This window comes from Podarcis raffonei, chromosome 3 (assembly GCF_027172205.1).
Source record: "Podarcis raffonei isolate rPodRaf1 chromosome 3, rPodRaf1.pri, whole genome shotgun sequence".
Classification (NCBI taxonomy): domain Eukaryota; kingdom Metazoa; phylum Chordata; class Lepidosauria; order Squamata; family Lacertidae; genus Podarcis; species Podarcis raffonei.
Window position 1 is genome coordinate 93,660,951 of NC_070604.1, and position 20,285 is coordinate 93,681,235.

The 20,285-nt window shown below is 41.7% G+C and overlaps 1 protein-coding gene across 2 annotated transcripts in view; it reads right to left on the reverse strand.

The window, feature by feature from the left end:
* Positions 1–7,324: 7,324 nt before the first annotated feature.
* The window catches only part of CNIH3 (cornichon family AMPA receptor auxiliary protein 3), a 57,049-nt gene continuing 44,088 nt past the window's right edge, over positions 7,325–20,285 (reverse strand). The window contains exons 4-7 of one of the 2 annotated variants that reach the window (XM_053383060.1): positions 11,802–11,914; positions 10,765–10,908; positions 9,110–9,181; positions 7,325–8,347 (exon numbers count right to left, since the gene is read on the reverse strand). In XM_053383060.1, coding sequence (XP_053239035.1) covers positions 9,112–9,181; positions 10,765–10,908; positions 11,802–11,914 — 327 coding nt within the window. In that variant the 3' untranslated portion in view covers positions 7,325–8,347; positions 9,110–9,111. The remainder of the gene's footprint in view (positions 8,348–9,109; positions 9,182–10,764; positions 10,909–11,801; positions 11,915–20,285) is intronic. The other variant, XM_053383061.1, reaches the window with a different exon arrangement.

A 20,285-nucleotide genomic window follows, 5' to 3' on the forward strand; every position in this document is an offset into this window, starting at 1 on the left:
TCCTTGAATGGAAGCGCACACTATTTTCAGTTGCGCCAAATCTCCACTTATGTACTCCTTGGCTCTGACTACCACCCTCACCCACCCCTTGCCGAAGAGCCAAAGAACCGTAAGGTGCCCTAGCCAGTACCTCCACAGTTGACACCCTGATGCAGCTGCTCCCCCCCCCCCCCCGTGTGTGAGGCTAGGTCACTGCTTAAAGTAATAATAATAATAATAATAATAATAATAATAATAATAATAATAATTTATTATTTATACCCCGCCCATCTGGCTGAGCTTCCCCAGCTACTCTGGGCGGCTTAAAAAAAATATATTAAAATACTGCAATACATCAAACATTAAAAGCTTCCCTAAACAGGGCTGCCTTCAGATGTTTTCTAAAAGTCTGGTAGTTGTTTTTCTCTTTGACATCTGGTGGGAGGGCATTCCACAGGGAGGGCGCCACTACCGAGAAGGCCCTCTGCCTGGTTCCCTGTAACTTGGCTTCTCGCAGTGAGGGAACCGCCAGAAGGGAACCGCCAGTTCCCTTCTGGGTCATGGCATTACTAAGCATAGAGATTGGCACAGTATGTTTATAGGGCAGGGGCAACCAACATGGTGCCCTCCAGACACTGTTAGACTGCAGCTCTCATCAGCCCCAGCTAGCATGGAAGGATGGGAGTTGTAGTTCAAAGCATCTTTAGGGCTTCATGTTGGCTGCCTCTGTCATAGGGCATTCCAGAAGCATTTTAGATACTGTAGAAACAACTAAACAGAGACATGCCTACACTTCTACTTTTTGACAGAACTTTTCTAATGAAATTGCCTCTCATAGCCAGCATAGCAGGATAGATTTGCTCCAGTTTCAAAGCAAAGGATGCCATTGTATCAACCTCGGTACAAGCCACACTGTCTGCCTACCTAACTGGATTCTGCCCCCCCTCTCACATTATGAATTTCAATAAAACTAGATAGTTCTGAAAGCTGCCTGTCAGTTCAGGCTCAGTTTGGATAATTACCACACAGTCAGAACTAAAATACTCCTACACAGCACACCGGTGCACATCAGATGTTCTGGAACTATGAATTGCTTTGATTGCTAATAAAACACCTTTTCTTTCATTCAAAATGCCGCAGACCTGAAGTGAACCTGAAAGAAGGCCTGCCTTCCACGCTAATAAGAACTCCCAGCTCCTTAAAGCCTAGATAATTCTATATTACAATTTTAAAGACTTATGCTGCTAAGGAAACTTTCATGGTGTGACATGAGACACACTAACCTTAAAAAAAGACACTATTATTCTGAAGCTAGACAATGTTTTTGAAATGGAATATTAACATAGCTCTTAAGTTTTATGACATCTTTAAGTTAATTTCATAATGCTTTTACACCTGTGGGTGCAATGTTATTATCTCAGCTTATTACAAATGGGAAACACAGGGACACATAAGGCTGAAGTAACTTGATCAAGGTATAAAGTGAAATCTATATGCTGTTACATATTCCAGAAACACTACAGAAAGGGCTATGTTTCATAACAAAGACTTCATGTGGGTGTAACATTCCTAATCTCCTCGCCATAATCAAGAGCATAATCAAGAGCAGACCACAGGCTTGTAATCTCCTTTCCTTTCCTTCCTCCCCATCTCCTGCCGAGAGATCCCCTTCCCTTCCCCTTTGGAATTAACCATGGTGCTGCATTACATATCAGCCAACAGTAACACTAAGGGTGTAGTCCTAATCATACTTACCTGGGAGCAAGCCCAATTGAATTAAATATGACTTACTTCTGAGTAGCCATGGTCAGGATTGTTCTGTAACAGTGGTTAGCTTTAAACCAGTTACCAACCAGGGTTTGAAGTTGGCCAAGTTAGCATTAACAACAGTGCATATGTATCGCTATGCCTTGACTTGATCTGAAAGGGGGATGGAGAAATTCAAACACAAGAAGGGAGGTGAGAAAGAGAGAGAAAGAAAGAGAGAGAGAGAGAGAGAGAGAGAGAGAGAGAGAGAGCATGCAGTGTGTGCCCCTGCCCTGTTTCCCCTTCTCGTGTCAGCCACAGCTATTTGGCAGACTGAAAGGAGTTTGGTTGCAATGGGGGGGGGCATGGAGGAGCCATCCCTATGCACGTTACTCCCCATGGAAATCACATTCCTCTCAGTCAGTTGCTTTGAGGGTTTGGGCCAAGGATGATCTCTCCCTGCTAGGTAGGAGAGGGGTTTGCCTTTCAATGCTCTGTTAGCATTAGCACTGGTGCAAATGTAACGCTATACAATAAGATCTGAAAAAGGGAGTGGACATTAGGAGATTTGTAGGACAGTGCCATCAAAATGCTGATGACACCCAGGCCACTTATGCATTCAGCTCCCAGGAGAACTTTGCTGTTCTGTATATTGTCACAATTCTTTTTTAGTATTTTACACTTGTCAGCTGCCTTAAGCACCTTGGCAGAAAGGCAAGAGATAAGTCCAATCAATTAGTCCAACAAATGGTTCTGGGGAAAGGGTGAACACCCACCCACCATGGCTTCTCCAGTCCCAATCTGATTCAGAGTTGCTATAGATAATTGAAAAGAGTTATTATGAGTGCTCATAATCCTTGATTTCCCGCATCACATTTACTGTAGGTGTACTGTACAGGGTATTCTTCCCAAACACAATTTAGTGTGACTGCTTACTGAATGAACAAAATCAAACTTCTTGTTGCTGCATTAATACAATAAAACCAAACTAATAGGCGGGTGAAAATTGCCCTTTTTATGAGCATTGATATGAGCAAGAGATATTTAACATCCTTACATGGACTTGAGAGTTGAAGAGCCTCCGTCTTGAATGAGCAGAGGACTGAAGATGACAAAGTTGATGTTAATCTGCTCAAAATTAAATGCGACAAGATGTTCCTTGGCACCTAAGAAGCCATAACTATGTCCTTTCTCAAATAAATGTGTTTAGCTAGCAAGCTAGCAAGATAATTGCATTGACTCTGGAAACAAAACATTATGAAAACAAGATGTTAGCTATCTGATCATGGCAGCAGTCCTATAAATCCTATACACTGAAGCAAATTGTGTAATAGTAACAGTTTGATGAGAGAAAATCTTTATTTTCTTTTGCGCAGGAACGGTGTCACACAATCCATTTTCCTGCTATTTATGTTGACAAAGCAGAATCCAAAATGCAACTTTAAATATGCCCAAGGATTTGGGCACGCCAAGTGGGATTTTGGGCTTTGCTCAACAAACATGCCCCACCCAGACATTACTCTTGCGGTGAGGTATCACCACCCACGATTCTGTGGAAGACTCTGCCCCTCTTGATTCACAGTTGGCCAATAAACATTTTTATTACATACATATTTTAAGTTGATTTCTAGTTCAAATAATCTAAGATTGTTTTTTATTGACTTCACACTTGCTTTCAGTTTTCTCCAATTAACCCACACTATTGTGATCAATTATGCTAGCTGTTGAAAAACAGACACCCTTCTTTCATAAGAAATTGCCAAGGCTTGTTCTCACACTGAAGGAACTATAAAAGACAGACCTGATTCAGAAGGATGTTGATAGTAGCTGAAAGAACTCAGAAAAGTCATACAACTTGAATACCTGTAACTTGGCACTTAACAGGATCCATGTTTTACACTTAAGACCTGTAAAAAAGGGGGTTTACAATCCAGATCCAATCTGACATTAATTTGGTCCTGACAAACTACAAGTTGTGGCTAAGCTTTGTGGCTTGTGGTTCATCTGGGGGAGAAAAACCATGAGGCCAGGGATTAACAAACTGCCACATCAAACCATGACTTGGCTCTGGATAGCACAGTAGCAGCAGCAGCAGCTTTGAAGTAAATCCCAGTTTTCAATGGGGATTACCCCCAGGTGAATTTGCAGAGACTTCCAATCTTAGCCTGCAATTCTAACCATGTCTACTCAGATATACTGTAAGTCCTATTGAATTCTATGGGGGTGCATGGGATGTTAGGAGAGGGGTCGTTTGTTCACCTTTGGTCCCCACCCTGCACTTAGCTCTCACCTGTGGCTCCTAGAAGCTATCAGCATGCAGCAGCCACACACTGGGAAATGGCTTCAACTGGATGGCTAAACCAGACAAGGGTAACCAGCGGGTGTCAAACCTTGGCAAGTTAGGGACTTCACCTGCATGCAAAGTCTGACACCAGTGGATTGAGTGAGCAAGGCTAATAGTGGGTACAGCGGTCAAGAAGGAGGTTTCTGCATGTGATGTAGAGGGAAATGAGGGGGCAGATGGTGAGGCCAAGAGAGAGGGGTCTTGTCATCTGGACAGCCCAGGACCTCCATATGCACTGGCCAGCAATGTGCCTTAGAAAGGTCACTTTGGTGCTGCTAACACAGTAAAAACCCTGAGGGAGGCAGCAGTTAAGAGCCTTTGCAGCCACAGCAGGCACTGTGATTCTCCAGCAGTTTGACTTCAATCCCGGAGGTGTACTCCATAGTTTCTCAAGACAGATGGATGCCATCTCAACAACCCCAGGCAAAATAGTTAGGACTTCAGGCTTAGTGAAGTATCTATCTATCATCTATCTATCTATCTATCTATCTATCTATCTATCTATCATCTATCTATCTATCTAATCAATAATTCACACACAGAGCAGACCCAGATGTGTTTAGGAAGAGAATAGGGCTACAGTATTGATTTGGTGAAACTGTTCATGCAGCATAGGATGGAGGAAAATAGTTTTTTTGTAGCACAATTAATAGAAATGTTAAAAGGGGGACACAGCCTGCAATAATAACAAGGTTTGTTGTATAAAGTGTACTTCGCAGCAAAACCTACGAATGTGCAATTTCCTCAAATGACAACGTACACATGCATCTTCTTAAATGACAGTGTTTGCTGGAAACACGCAAGGTCTGAGGCAAGCCAAAATCTCACTTTTTAACCCAAAATCCAGAAAAAGAAAATTGTGGAGGCAGTCCATGTTCTATACACTGTTCGTTGTGCAAAGTTTCTTGATTTCAGTACACGTATACGAACATATCCTGCTAGTCAGGTGTTTGCAGGAGCAGATGCACATTCCTATTGCTGTTGAATTTTTTGTAGCTCCTCTCTCTACTCAGCATGCAAGAGGTGAGTAGAGAGACTACAGAGAGCTAAGGAAATGTCTCCTTCTGACATACTTTTCACACTTGTCTATTTCTCATTGTGAGGCAGGAAGCCACTCAAAAGGTTTTACAGTAAACACAGCTAATTGTTAGCAGGGAAAGGATTCTATTTCCTGCATCAATTTGATGTATTGGGAATCAAACCAGTCAGAACAATGACATTTTATTCATGATCAGTGCAATTACTGTGACTAAATGAAGTACAGAGTAAGGCTAGAAGAATGGGGAACAGCATTCCATTAGAGGGGCTGCTTCCAGCCTTGCAACTAAAGAAATGTATGGAAGCTGATGTGCAAGGCCAAGGCGGTTTGCTATTTCAGTCATAATGTGAGTACATAGTCATTAATCCAAGCTCTTTGGAAATTTGCTCAGTGTAGCACCTCAGTGGACTTGCACCTGCAAGAAAATGCAGATTAGAAGCAGCTCACAATCATTTATTTTTTTATTAACATAAAAATAGGAAGGCTAGAAATCACATCTGGGTCCCACCCTTATTTTCAGCCAGGCATAACCTGTTCCCCACCTTCCCTCCAAACGAGATGGATACACTAACAGTTCAATCCTATATGTATCTGCTCAGAAGTAAGGCCCACTGAGTTCAGCAGGGTTTATTTCCAGGGACATGGGTACAAGACTGCAGCCCAACAGCGCAATTTTATGCATATCTACTCAGAAGTAAGTCCTGTTTAATTCTGTGGGGTTTATTTGAAGGTAAGTGTGTGTGGCATTTTGTGAGGCACTATTCAGCTATTGATCCAGCCATTCACAGAAAGAGCTACCCATTCAGAATATGTGTATCATTCACAACAACAAAATGTATTTTAAGAAAATATTGTTATTATTTTACTTCAAGCCACCCCAAAAAGAAGATTCTGATTATTGCCTTGTTTAATAAACTTACTGGAGAAGCTACCTTACCAAGGCAATTGTTGCCATACTCAACTTTGCAATGATTTACAACAGAAAGATGAAATTTTAGTCAACTAGGTGATGGTTGCATACAGCAGACTTGCCATGTGGAGGAACCTAAGTGGAACCCCATATTATTCAAGCCAATAATATGTACTGGGATTCAAACAATTGCTTTTTATCTTTAACCAAAGCAAAATATTCTGAATGAGCGAAGTTTCTATTGCTACCACCTCATTGAGGTCAAGGGGACGGCTTTCCAATTTCTACCTGATCCAATGGGAGTTGGCTCACCATTCACATTTAGCTGTACAGCATAATCCTATGCATGTTTATTTTGGGGATGTGACATTTGCTCCCGAGTAAGCGTGCACAGTATTGCAGATTTATGGTGGTTCCAGGTAGAGGCTTAATATTGCAAACAGACCTTTAAGATACTACAAATGAGTCATTTAATCAAATTTCTCCCAGAAATCTACATTAAACAGGACAGGGGGGATTTTTGATACTAACACAGTTATATGGATACTGCATAAAACCTGCATGCATGAGAAGTATTGATCCCACAATAAACACTCATCTGAAACCCTTAGGCTGCGACCATATACCCACTTACCCGAGTAATACCAACTGAACTCATTGGGGCATACTTCTGAATAAACATGTATAGGACTGTGCTGTTAGTCTATCTCCTCTTCACTGAAATCATGGAGAAAGAGAGACTTCCACCACCAGGTTATTTACTGCAGTCTCTCCTTCCTTTCAGGGCAGGCAGCAGCATCCTGTTGAGATTTTTAGCTTGGCATACTGGCCACAGCAACAGTGCAAGGCAGAAGACTGAAGAAGGTGCCCCTTTTTTCTGACCCACCTTAATTGTATATTTTTTTTATGTAAGGGTGCACATCTTGGGTAACAGATTATATTTTATGCCGAAGAATTGTAGTTCAAAAAACTAAAAGTACAAATTGAAAATCTGTTCCATACAGAGCACCCTTAAGCATATTAGAAGTAAGTTCCACTGAGTTCAGTGGGATTTACTCCCTAGTAAAGTGTTAGGGATTACAACTCTAAAGACAACAGCATGAAGTCTACACTCTTGGAGACACATAAAAAATATGTGTGCATAGAGCTTTTAGCGATTAAGCAGTCTACAAATTTTGTTAAATAAATAATATATATATAAGAAATGTGTGTATGTAGCAGACATACAGCAGACACATACGGCCCATGTTGGCCAACCTAATTAGCACGATATCTCAGATGAAATTAGAAATCTTGTATACAAAAATTAATAATAATCACCATTTATTACTATGCTCTACAACATCTATTCAATATGCTTGTGGGGGGTGAATAGTCCCATTAACTTCAGGTTCTGCTGCACCATACACCTAAAACCACATGACAAGACTGCAGACTAAAGTAATGTGGTCCTTTTGCAGTCTGTATTGCAGAACATTCTGCCACACCATTCCTTCGTGTGTTATTAGTATTTTTCCTCCAGTAGAGGAAATATTATACTATATAGGATGCTTGACATAATTGTGTCATCATAAAAAACGGACTAGTACTATTGACTTTACCGTGTCTGAATTGGTTCAGCATTGCTTGGACATGCTACTATAAATCACTGGAGGATCAACCACAAGAAAAGCCTTTAAGTGAGAATGGCTGGGTGCATAATTTGAACATGTTTCTGCCAATGTGTTCTAATTGACAAGATGCATCTTTTCTTCCTCAGTCATGTGAATTGCAAAGAGCAATTTAGCCAGGTATTTCCCAGCTTGGGTCCAGGAACTGATTATACTCTGGGAGCAGAGAATCACACATCAAAACTTCACAGCAATCTTCTTGGTCAGTTTTTGTAGGCAGCCATCTTGCTTTACAAGCCCCTCTGTGGAAAAAGGGGTAAGGAACAAATCTTCCTCCTTTTGGGAGTTGCAGTTCTATGATAAAGTAATATGACAGAATCTTTTGCTCCCGTCACATGCAGATGAAGCCATATTCAATAGTCATATTTGTTTTGTTCATGCTGGGGAATTGGAAATCCCAAAGGATATAAAACACAGAATGGTAAGCAGGAGAAGCAGTTTGTTCAGCCATCTATTACTTTCAATTTTTTAAACTTCTTCTAATGATTTCCCCCCTTTTTACATCCAGTATGGTGGTTGGGTTCAAAGCTTCCATTTCTTTGTGGTGCTTCATATAGCAAGCGTGACTACAGACCAGCTTGTCTTTAATCTCTACCCTTTGTAGTTTCCAGTCTTTAACGCCTTCTTTGAATTAGGAAGTCACTAAAGAGTAGATCATGCTGTATATAAAGAGAAAAGGTACAGTATGAAAAGATCCCTTTGAATATTGCAGCACCTAGTTTAGCTTCCTAACCCTTTCCCCTTATGCTGACTCCGAAGTCCCATTTCCTTCCTTGCTCTGTATGTGAAACCTGCTCCTTTTTGGCAACTCCATATTATATCCAAATTATGATGGATTTATAAGGAGAATGGGAAAACATGCAGGATATTATTATTTTTACCGTTTCCCCAGTGATTTCCAAGACATGCCTGAAATTCTGCTTTGTCTGATACTAAGAAGAAACCTTTTGCAATGGTGTGTTTGATCTTTGAAATTTCTGCCGGCAATTCCCTGAAGTACGGGTAGGATTTCTATTTAAATGTTGCTGCTTTCCCCCTCCCCCGCCCTTTTCCTTGCGATGCAAGAAAAATGAAGATTAATGAGAGGGGGGTTTTTCTTTGGAAAAGAGCCATAAATAATGTAATTCTGGTCATAGCTAAACAGTGGAGTCCTTTTAAATACACACAAACTCACACCTAATTAAAGACTATTGCTTTGTAGAACACTTCTAAGGAAACACACTGATATGCTCCAGCTGCAGCCAAATTAGACATGAGCAGACCTCTGTGTGCAGTTTTTTGTTTTTATACTTTATAAAACCCTATTTTATATTAAAACATCACAGTTGGAGCTCAGGACAACATACATGGTGTTCTGAGGTGGCGTCCCAACTGACCAAACCCAGACCCAAGTTGCTTCACAAGATTGCTAAATCACGTACCTTCAGACAGGTCCATAGAGGAACGTTTCAGTAGGAGATGGGTCTGGTCTTAGCATCAAAAGGGACACCAGCCTGGTTGAGGTGGAAAATAACTTATTGTGTGGCAGGGGAGGGAAGGAACCTGTGCTCTGCAACCATTCACTCCTCCTGCTGTTTAAAAACTGATTGTGCTCTCTATTTTCTGTATGTTTGGAGCAGATACATGTTTAGAACACATGGATCTGTTGCCATCACCTCTGGTTCAGCCTCTCCGACAGGTAGCATGGTTCTTCTCTCAATCTATTAGCAATCTGGGCAGTGTTCTACCATTCCACTTCCTGTTCCTTGAATTCGGTCCTCCTTGCATTGCCAAACACCCTCCTATGTCCCCATTTCAGAACAGTCAGCAGTTTACTTTATTCACTGTACTCTTTCCAAATTGATTTTACTCATAAACAGTCTGCGGAGGTTAATGGCAGATTATATAATCTATAAAAGGTATTGTTGCCAAAAAAGTGTTTTGCTGCTTTTATACATGGTAGCTTTCTCCAGGTAATGAAGCATGAGCACACATCCTGATGTATTAACAGCTCACAAAAGAAGTGTGTTAAGTCTGGTGGCACACAACTAAGGTAGGGCTGCGACAGTGCAATGGATTAAGGGGCAAAAGCAGCTTCTTAGGCTGTGTACACGTTGCCATCTTAAACCGTAACTAGGTTATTCTTTTTCTTAATTTGGATCAGAGCTAGTTGGGTGAGGGAAAATGCATCAAAATGCAGTATTTCATAAGAAGCAAGCAGGGCAGATACAGGATAGATATAGATTGTGGTTAAGGTCATGTGTACAACATTTCCCTAACCAGTGGTGGATGCAGATTAAATGGGAGTGTGTATGCAGCCTCAGAAACACTGCCCCACCTCCTTTATGGCACTTCAAAGCTGCATTGGCTAGATCCTAAATGTGCCCAAGAAAATGAAGGAATACCTTCATGAATAATTGGCTAGGAAGTTGTTCTAATGTTCTAATGGTCTTTCATTAGCTCTTCTATCTGCGGCCGGGGTGGGGGTGGGGAATCTCTCATTCTGAAGCACACCATCAGTTTCCATATATATATATATATATCGAAGTACTGGAAATCCCTCACTTACAAACACACCCTGAAAATTGTTAGCTTCCTTCAATTATGGTCACTTGGGTGTGCCCAGTGGTTTTACAGTACTCTGTGCGTGTCACTCTGTGATGACTCAAAAATAGGAGCAGAAATTGGTACAAGATGTGTACCAGGGAAGGAAGAAAATGTTAAAATGTATAGACGGCAACACAAAATAGTTACTCATTTATTGTTGCGCTACACCTTAATAGAGTATCAGAGGTTTGACCAAAGAACCCAAAAGCCTCAGCAAACAGTATTACCCTGCCTGTTCTTTGTTAAGTGTTGTTCTTAGTTGCAATAACTATAAATCTTCCCTAGCCTCTGTCCACCCACAATCACTCTACCCACTAAAGCAGGTGTGGGGAAATCAGTGGCCCTCCAATCCACCCTCTAAGACAGGGATGTGGGCCTCCAAGATGGACAATGAGAGCTGTACTCAAACAACCTCTGGAGCACCAAGATTTGCCCACCTTTCCTCTAAGGTCTTTACCAGTCTCCTTGAGGGGAGTGAGACCAAGCTTACCAGTAAAGATAGTAGAAGAACGAGAGGAGATAGAAAGCTAGTTTACACCAGGCCTCTCTTTGGCAGTAGATCAAGGTGTCTGCATTCATTACTGCAGGTGGGTCATATGCTAGTTCCGTACTGTCTGCTGGACAGTGGAAATACCTGAAAAAGAAAAGGAAACACCTGGTGAAGGAAAAGCCTATACACAAGCCATTTGTCATGAGAAGCTAGGGGCTGTGGGATATTTAAAAGGCAGTCAAGCCAACAATTCATGTTTTGCTAGATAGGCACATGATAGGAGCTGAAGCTGATAGAGTTTCCCTGTAAGTTTGCTAGACAGGACTCTGTGAGAGACACGCCCCCTGTGCCCTGACACAGGGAGGGCGTAGCTATCCTGCCTGCCAGGCCATGCTCTCTTCCTCTTTCTGCTCTGCCAACAATGTAGAACAGGAGTCAGCAACCTTTTTCAGCTGTGGGCCGGTCCACCGTCCCTCAGACCATTTGGTGGGCCAGACTATATTTTTTGGGGGGGTAGGGGGAATGAACGAATTCCTAAGCCCCACAAATAACCCAGAGATGCATTTTTAATAAAAGCACACATTCTACTCATGTAAAAACACACTGATTCCAAGACCATCTGCGGGCCGGATTGAGAAGGCTATTGGGCCGTATCCAGCCCCTGGGCCTTAACAGATGTTCTACATCAGGGGTAGGCAACCTAAGTATGAGCTCCAAGCTCAGACTCCATTTTAAGCTAGACTTAAGTATGTCTTTGTAATTGAAATACCATTTTAAGCCTGCCTGAACAAAGCTGCTGTATCTGTTACTCTTCAACAAGTACTCCGAGTGGGCAAATTTTTACCTTTTACAAGACTGTTTGTGTGATTATTGTTCTAAAGGAGAGAAAAGGGGGAAATATCAGGAGAATCTAGTCTGCCTTCAAAGCCTCCTGGATTACTAAAACCAAAAGGCTAAAACTAGCCTATCTAAGCTTCTCTGGAAGTGACAGATGCAGCAAGGGAAACAATGAACTTCCAAGCAGGAATATGACTTACCTCCAGAAGTGATAGAAAAGCAGAGGAATATTCAAGCCAAGGGTCAGCCATTCTTGAGCACACAGAAACATTATACAGAAAAGGCTATGGATCGAATATTCTGGCAATACTAGCTGGGAATGGGGAAAAGAAAACAGAAAAGATTGTACAGTTGTTGGATATAATAACTCTAAGTTGTTGTTGTTGTTGAAACCACCTTGCCAGAAAATGAGCCACACCTACAAATCTCACTCTGCTACACCATCCGCCAAGGCCTACTTGGGTGATGAAAGACAATGATTCTTGGGATCCTGAGCAAGAGAATTCCTGGAACCGGCCTACGCCTTCCTCTACTTGTACTAAGAAGTTATTTAGCCATTTGAAAAGTACCTGGGGGGAAAATCCAAGATTATCTGCTGTGCTTTGTGTGGGAGACTGACAAGTCATTGGTATGTGCATGTGCTTGAGAATGAATAATTAGGAAGTTTTCAACATTTACAGTTTCCTGTAAAAGAATGAGGTGGATATCTGGAGAAGGCAGAAATTAAATATTACTCCTTTTCTCAGTAAAAAGTAATACTTTTTGAGACCTTAACAAAATTCCAAAGCAGAACTGGTATCTATAATATAGTTGCAAAATTCTAGCATAATGTACATGGTATGCCAACTTTGCATTTATTTACTTGAGGCATTTATACCACAGCCTTTAGCAAAAAAAGACTATCAGAGGGACTTAAAATTCAGTACTAAGAAAAAGTATTTAGCCCACAGACAGAATATAGTGTGGGAAGTCTGTATCAGAGCCTGAGGAACAGATTTGAAGCAGAATGCGTTCCATATCCTCTTCCCATGTTGTCCATGAAAGACAGAAATCAACTATTGGCCAATTGTAGTAATGGATAGTAAAAGTGAATTTGCAAATGCACTCCAACCTGCCTGTGTTGTAAGCATTTTTTCACATTTAAAATTTTCTCTGTATGCACACATTCATTCATTCTCTGTGTGTATGTTGATGGCATCTGTCTGTCTCGGAAGACAATGGAGGAGTGTACCTTTGGGGATGAAAACAAATTGTTGGGCAGTTGCCCAACGCAGGAGAGACATGTTTTGTTGCAGCTGGAGCAGATGAAGGCATCTATTTGTGCTGCTGCAGTGTGTATGGCCACAATTAACATGTGTTGCGTGTTACCCAGTTTCCTCTCCTTTTCCAAGCTGCTCTCATCTGCTATTTCCCTCACTGTCAACCCTCTCTTAACTCTGTGAAATTAGAAAAAAAACCTTGTCCGTTCTATTGATGCCTCATTAGTTTCACTGTTGTGTTAAATTCAAGTATTACTATCTTTACTTGTGCTGGTGCAACTATTCAGGCCCTTTCAAAGAAGCAGAGTAGGGGAAATGCTGAAGAAAAGGTCAATGACTTCCCCTGACTTTATCAGTTTCCACCAGATACTAGGGACCAGACATTGGTGAAAATTGGCAATGCTACCTTGTTAGTTTCACTAGACAGGAGAGATGGGAGAACATGGTAAACAAAACAGCAGTGGAGTAGACAAACAGGAAAGTTATTGATTGGATCCTTAATCCTTCCTGGTTTGTCTTTTGGTCCCAGTTTACACACTGGTCTCAGCTGCTGGCTTTGTCTCTTGACTCTGATCTCCTGGTGCAATTCTTGGCTCATGGGTCAGATCAGACCACTGCCTAGAGCTCAGGCCTGACAGGGCCTGATCCCTTACCCAGTTATGTCAAGATAGATTTCCATACTTTGCAGTGTGCACAGCATTAGTTTATGTCTGAGACACAAGCACTTAGCATGAGGGAACCTGGGCTGCTGGCCAACCATTAATGTTTGGATAAACAATGTATGACCTGACTTAGCCTCACATGGAAGTGTTGTGTGTAGCAAATCCTACAGTCTGTCACAAGTGGCCTTCCAGTAGTATATTCCACACATCAGGTGAGGGCATTAAAGAGCATTTTTAAAAGCTAATCTTCAGACTCCTCTTTCTCTCAGAGACCTCTGAAGCCTGCCTCTAAGAGCTAATTCAAACATTATACAGGCAAAAACCAACTGACATGTGTCTGATTGATGCGCGATCACACTAGGCGCCAAACCCAGAAGTGACTTGAAAACATCAGACCAAAAAAAGCCAGATGGAAACAAACCTATATACAGGGGGGGGGGACCCATTTATGTGGGTTCAATATGTGCATGACTGCAAACATGGGCATCACATGCTGAACCTGGAAGTGACCTGAAAACATCACAAAATCAGCACCAAAACGGGTGGGGTGCAGTGAGGCAGAACTGGATGTTTGCAGGCTTTTAAAATTGTGGAGCACAAGTGGCACATATCTGGTACTATGTATGACTGAACCCAGGTAAGAACATACAACCATATCTAACATAAAGCAGTGATGGTGGCAAATAAATCCAGCTTCTTTACCATCATTACCATCATGAGATCCCAAGAGAATGAAACCCAGCTTTCCCAATAAGGCTCAGACCCACTTCTTGAGCCAATCTCGAAGAAGGCATGTGAATGCCATCTTAAGAATCAGCAGAAAATGAGTAATAACCTCCCTCAGACCATCTATGGACCATCAATTTCCTCAGCTATTTTTTTAGTTGGCATTTCAACTCTTTCTATTCACATATGGTAGCACTGCAGGAGGACAAGCCAATTAGTGAACGACATTTTAAGTCTTCATCATCTCTTTCTGGAAAGTGAAAATGTCTACAAAATATCCCTGTGGAAATCTGTGATCTGCTGTGATTTGTTCTACATTGCTTACTAAAACAGATAATGTGAAATTTTATCCCCCAGCCCATGAAAAATCCTTACAGGACAGGAAGGAACCATGATTTTCAGAGCAAGGAAATAATTGAATTTCACTTTGGGTTTCCTCTTAGAGCTGAACGACTGTTAGCTGGGGCTCATTGAGAAATATCAGCTGCTAAAGGAACACCTCTGTGAGGATAACAGCCAATTACCCTATTTAACAGCTATTAAGTGGTGCTAATTGCAAGCTATAGACCACAAGCAGGATAGGTTTAGAGCAAGCAAGGGGAAGCAAAAGAAACCGGATGATACAAGCAAGTAGCAGGACTTTAAAAATGTGTGCACTGAATTGGAATAAGCACCCAGCTGGGATGCACATGGTGGCAGCTCCCTTCTTATGTTGTAGACCTTAAAATGCTTGGGAACATTGCATGTGCACTATTAAAACAAACCTACAACCACCACAGCAAATAGAGACTAAAAAACAAATGTGGACCATCTTCACCTATATCAATGTTAAGAGATGGGATATCCATTGAAGGAAAGAGGGACCTTTCCCCATATATGGTGGGCATGCTTAAAAGAAAACATGGCTTTCACAGACAATTCTTGGCAGCAGTTTCAAGATAACAGATCCAGGTTCCACTGGACCCTTTTTTTCAAAATGGATTACTCCAGTTAAATACTCTATGTGTGGTACCAAAATGTATTAACTACCCACTGAATAGGGGAATAGTTGCTGGAAACATATTGCACTAGTACTCCATCATCAGCACTGATTTGTTTTTAGACAGAATTTAAGGCACGGAACCTGATTTTTATCCATGAAGTTTATTAACTGCTGTATAGTTAAGAAAGGCTTCCCACTAAGGTCCCTAAGTAACCTTTAAAATCAACGAAGTGCACTTATTTAAAATTGCACCCAGGCATTGCATTCAACTAGTATTGTTATTGGGGGAGGGGGTGCTCAGTGTTTGCCAAACAGATTTTTTTTTTTAGAGATTTGCCAGAGCCAAACCGAAGCATTTTTAGTAGTGGTGTAAATTTTTTGGGTGAGAGGTGTTTTTTGGGAGCCTAAGCTGAATGGGAATTGGAATATTTTGCATTTGTTTTGTTTATTTTATATAGGTTTTCAAACCACTGCTATCCCTGCCACAAAGCTTTGGGATGGTCTTGGCTACATGCATAAAGAAACGCTACTGCTTTGATGAATCACAGCCACACAGAAGAACTTCAATATTACAGCACAGCATACAGCTATATTTCAGTTAAGTACTTAACTGAGTGTGACCCACTAAACTCAATGGGATTTACTTCTGAATAGACAAGCAAATATATCTATAGCTCTATATCTATAGCTCTATAGCTCAAGCTACAGCTCTAGCTCTAGTAATGGCTGGTGTAGTAGGGTAGAGCAACAGAGCTGCCCCCCTGACACCCACATTACTATAGCTTACCTGGATAGGGCAGGGCAGGTTGGTAGACGAAAAAGAAGAGTTTGGATTTGATATCCCATTTTATCACTACCAGAAGGAGTCTCAAAGGGGCTAACATTCTCCTTTCCCTTCCTCCCCCACAACAAACACTCTGTGAGGTGAGTGGGGCTGAGAGACTTCAAAGAAGTGTGACTAGCCCAAGGTCACCCAGCAGCTGCATGTGGAGAAGTGGGGAAGCGAACCCGGTTCACCAGATTATGAGTCCACCGCTCTTAACCACTACACCACACTGGTTGTAAGCTTGCGGCTGTGAGGATGCATTGGAAGGAATGCACATGGCTCTGACCTGGCCGCTACCCTGCGCCACCAAGGTAAGTAGCAGCAATGAGGGTGTTGAGGGAGTGAATCCTCAGCTCCACCCAACTCCACCCGCCCTTCCCTTTCTGCATGACTACATACCCCTCTGAATTCTCCTGGTTAACTCTCACACTTTTCTCTCCCTCCGCTCCACTTCATTGCCTTCTCTATTTGCATGAACACATATCAGCAATCCTAAATTACCCTTTATTTCCATACAGATTATTTTGCACTGCAGCCCTATTTCTCATTCCCTCTTCTCTTTCAGTAGCACTGACCCATCAGCACCACCTCTACTGCTATTCCAATTTGTCTGTTTATTTACCAGACAGATTTCCCTGTACCCCCATCTTTCAGATACCTTCCTCTACTTTATATTCCTCCATACCAGGCTTGGTTGGGGATGCCTGCTCCATACCAAAGTCTTTCTGTCCTCATATTCTCCATTCTACCCCCACATACACACTTCACAGCTGTTCTCTGTCCTTCACAGATATCTCAGCACTTCCATCTCTGCTGCTCCCATTCTCTCTATGGTGCTCCTAACTTACTGGACCACCTCAAAATATATTCTTAAAATATGGAGATATTAAGTGTCCAGAACAGAAAAAAGGATGGATTTTCATTTCCACATATGAAATCCATTCCATCTGAGTAGTCACATCATAATTCCTTGCAAGGCAGCAAAAGCGTTACCACTAAGCTTAGCTTTAATTAATGCCTATTTCCCTGCTGAAAGTGATCTGTTTGAGATCCATCTCTTTGATGTGATGCTAAGAACTAAAGCTTGCAGATTGTGACATCTTTGCATGAACTTCGGACCAAACCAGGTTCACAAGGACACACTACTGCCAAGTGAGTGCTATAAAACTAGATAACAGTGATGATGATTGCACTAAACTTCTCTGAAATATGTCTTTAATGTTTTTTTTTAATGAGCCACAAGCTAGGTTAACTTTTCTAATGCATGTAATTTACAAGTAATTACGTTATTTATCTCTTTAGTTGTACAGAGAATCAGTCAAATTATTTGAAAAGAAACAATTCCCATCATTATTGCGTTTTCTCTCCACAACAGCATAGGGTATAATTACATTTTTGCCAGTAAAGAACTGTCACAAATTACCACTTCGCAGGAAATCGCTAGCACCTTCTCACTATCTCTTGTCAGAAAGTACCACAGGCTCTCAACAACCTCTAACCAACTTGTTGGAAACTATTATACAGTATATTATTTTGCCATTTCTAACTGAGACCGGGCAACTCTCCTTACCAAATTCAAGGAACGTTTGAGGGCCTCCTTCTCTTCTAGGTAACCTTTTAATGGCCACATTGCAATGGTGGGTGGGGCCAGAGGCAAAAGTGTTTAGAGCAGAGGTTTTCAACCTTTTGAGTCCATGGCTCCTGTGTCTGTTAAGTTGTGGGTGAACATATCAGACGACACAGTGATTCTTCAGACAGCTCTTGTTTATTCCCAGGCCAGAACAGAACTGAAGGGTTCAGCCAGCCTGCTTATATAGAGCTCCACTACAATGCAACAGTAAGAACTTTCTGTAACTATCCAATCACTGAACATCACTTTCAATTCACTCAAACATTCCTCTCTTTCCTCCATCTAGGCAAGCAGGAGGCATACATCAGAGATCAAAAACACATTCCAGCCAGGCAAAAAATACTCAAGGAGGGTGTGAAACAGGACCAGTATGGGGTGTAGCCTCGGGTGATTGTCAATGGCTTAATGGAGGAACTTTGAGGGCCACATTCAGCCCCCAGGGCCAGTGTTCCCTACCTGCCTTAGTCTATCACTTGCTCTATTATACTACACTGCCCACTCCCTGTTGGAAAAGGTGCAGAGAAGCACCAAGTCTTCTCCAAGGTGATGCTTGTTGTTGTTTCACAAGAGATATACTCAAGGCAAAAGGAACCTTGATTCATACTTTGTGAAGTACAGTCGTACCTTGGTTCTCAAACAGAATCCGTTCCAGAAGTCCGTTCGACTTCCGAAAACATTCAAAAACCAAGCCGTGGCTTCTGATTGGCTGCAGGAGCTCCCTGCACTCAATCAGAAGCAACTTCGGACGTTCAACTTCCAAAAAACGTTCGCAAACTGCAACACTCACTTCGGGGTTTGCAGCTTTCGGGAGCCAAAATGTTTGAGTCACAAGGCATTTGAGAACCAAGGTATGACTGTAAACACTTTTTGCTGGCAATGAGATTAATTTTTGGACGTGGGAAAGGAACCTGGTTGCAAGGGAAATGATATGGAAGAAGCCTCTGTAAGTTGATTTCTCCAAAGCCTTTCAAAAGCACTTTATTCCCCTCCACCTGTCTGCCACCACCACACCACCACCACCACCATCATTATTATTATTGTTATTATTATTATACCACCCTTCATCCGAGGATCACAGGGCAGTTTACAATATAAAAACACAAGTATACATACCATCGTAACAGACAAAGACAACACCTTCCCCCCGCCCCTGCCTGCAGTTTAAAAGGCCATGGATTGTTTAATAATCCAAAGCCCTGGAAGAAGAGGAATGTTTTTGCCTGGCACCTAAAGATATGTAACGAAGGAGCCAGGTGAGTCTCTCTGGCGAGAGCATTCCACGAGCAGGGAGCCACTGCAGAAAAGGTTGGTGCCCTCTGGGCCTCAGCCATATCATAGAGGCAGGAAGAGAGAGAACACCTCTTTTCAGTGACTCGTGCAACCTTGCAACAGCTCTGCAGTTTACATAAACAGCAAATTGCTCCATTTCTCCTCTGACAAGTGAGGGACACTTTACAGAAATAGTCCAAAAATAAATGATTCATGAAACAATAAAGGGGAAAGGATTTCCATGAACTAGCTAGAAGTTTTGTACTCAGTGTATTTTTAGCCCAATAGAAATTTTGTTCTCGGTGATAAAAATGTAAGGAACAGAAACAATGCCTTAATAGAACTTGTCTTCAGGACTTGAGTTCAGAGTTCACCCAGAATCGTAGGCAGTCTCAAGGGGCATCTAGTCCAACTTTCTCAATAAGCAACAAGACTCCATTCTGTCTTCTTGGTAAAAATTCAAGCTCATCTCTTTCTGACTAAGGCTGCAAATCTATGCACACTAACCTGAGAGTCAGTCCCAATGAAATCATTGGGGCTTACTTTTGAGTAGGCTTGTATAGGGTTGCACTGTAACAGAGGCAAGATGCTTTAGCTTGCTATAATTGTTCCCGTTTATTACATTTTTGCTTACAGCCAGGACAGTACATGTTCTAAACCAGTACAGTAAAGAGCAAAACTCACAGAACTTAGTTTTCTGGGAATCTCAGTTTTAATTTTAAGAGAAGTAGGTTGCTAGCCCTCATGGCCCTCAAGATGAGCCTGAAAGCAATTTTTAATTGATTTACAAGCAACTGTATGCATGTCTACTCAGAAGTAACTTCCATCATGTCCAATAGGGCTTACTCCCCGGTAAGTGGGTACAGGCAGTATCCTTAGATGTTTCTAGTTGATCAGAAAGCACCCCCATATGGGACACAGGTACTCAAACATTCTTTATCTATGCTATATTACCATGAAAATATCAGATGTCCCCTTCTCATCTGAGTCTGAATGTCTTATTGATATGTCTGTTGTGATGGCCATTAGCCCAGGTTAGGTCTGCCTACAAGAATGGAGCCTCCATATTCAGAAGCAATTTGCTTCTTATTACAAGATGATGAAGGCAAAGAGCAGTATGCTCTTTGTGTTATTACATTGTGATATGCTATTATGTTGTGAAGCACCCTGAGACCTGCGGCTATAGGGAGGTATACAGATAATAATAATAATTTCCAAGTTTAAGAAAGCCACCATAAATTGAACACCATTCACACTCTTTAAATATGTAACCAAGAAGAAAACTGAAGTGAAACTAAGCAGAAATATTCTGGGTTTTTTGCTTATAGCT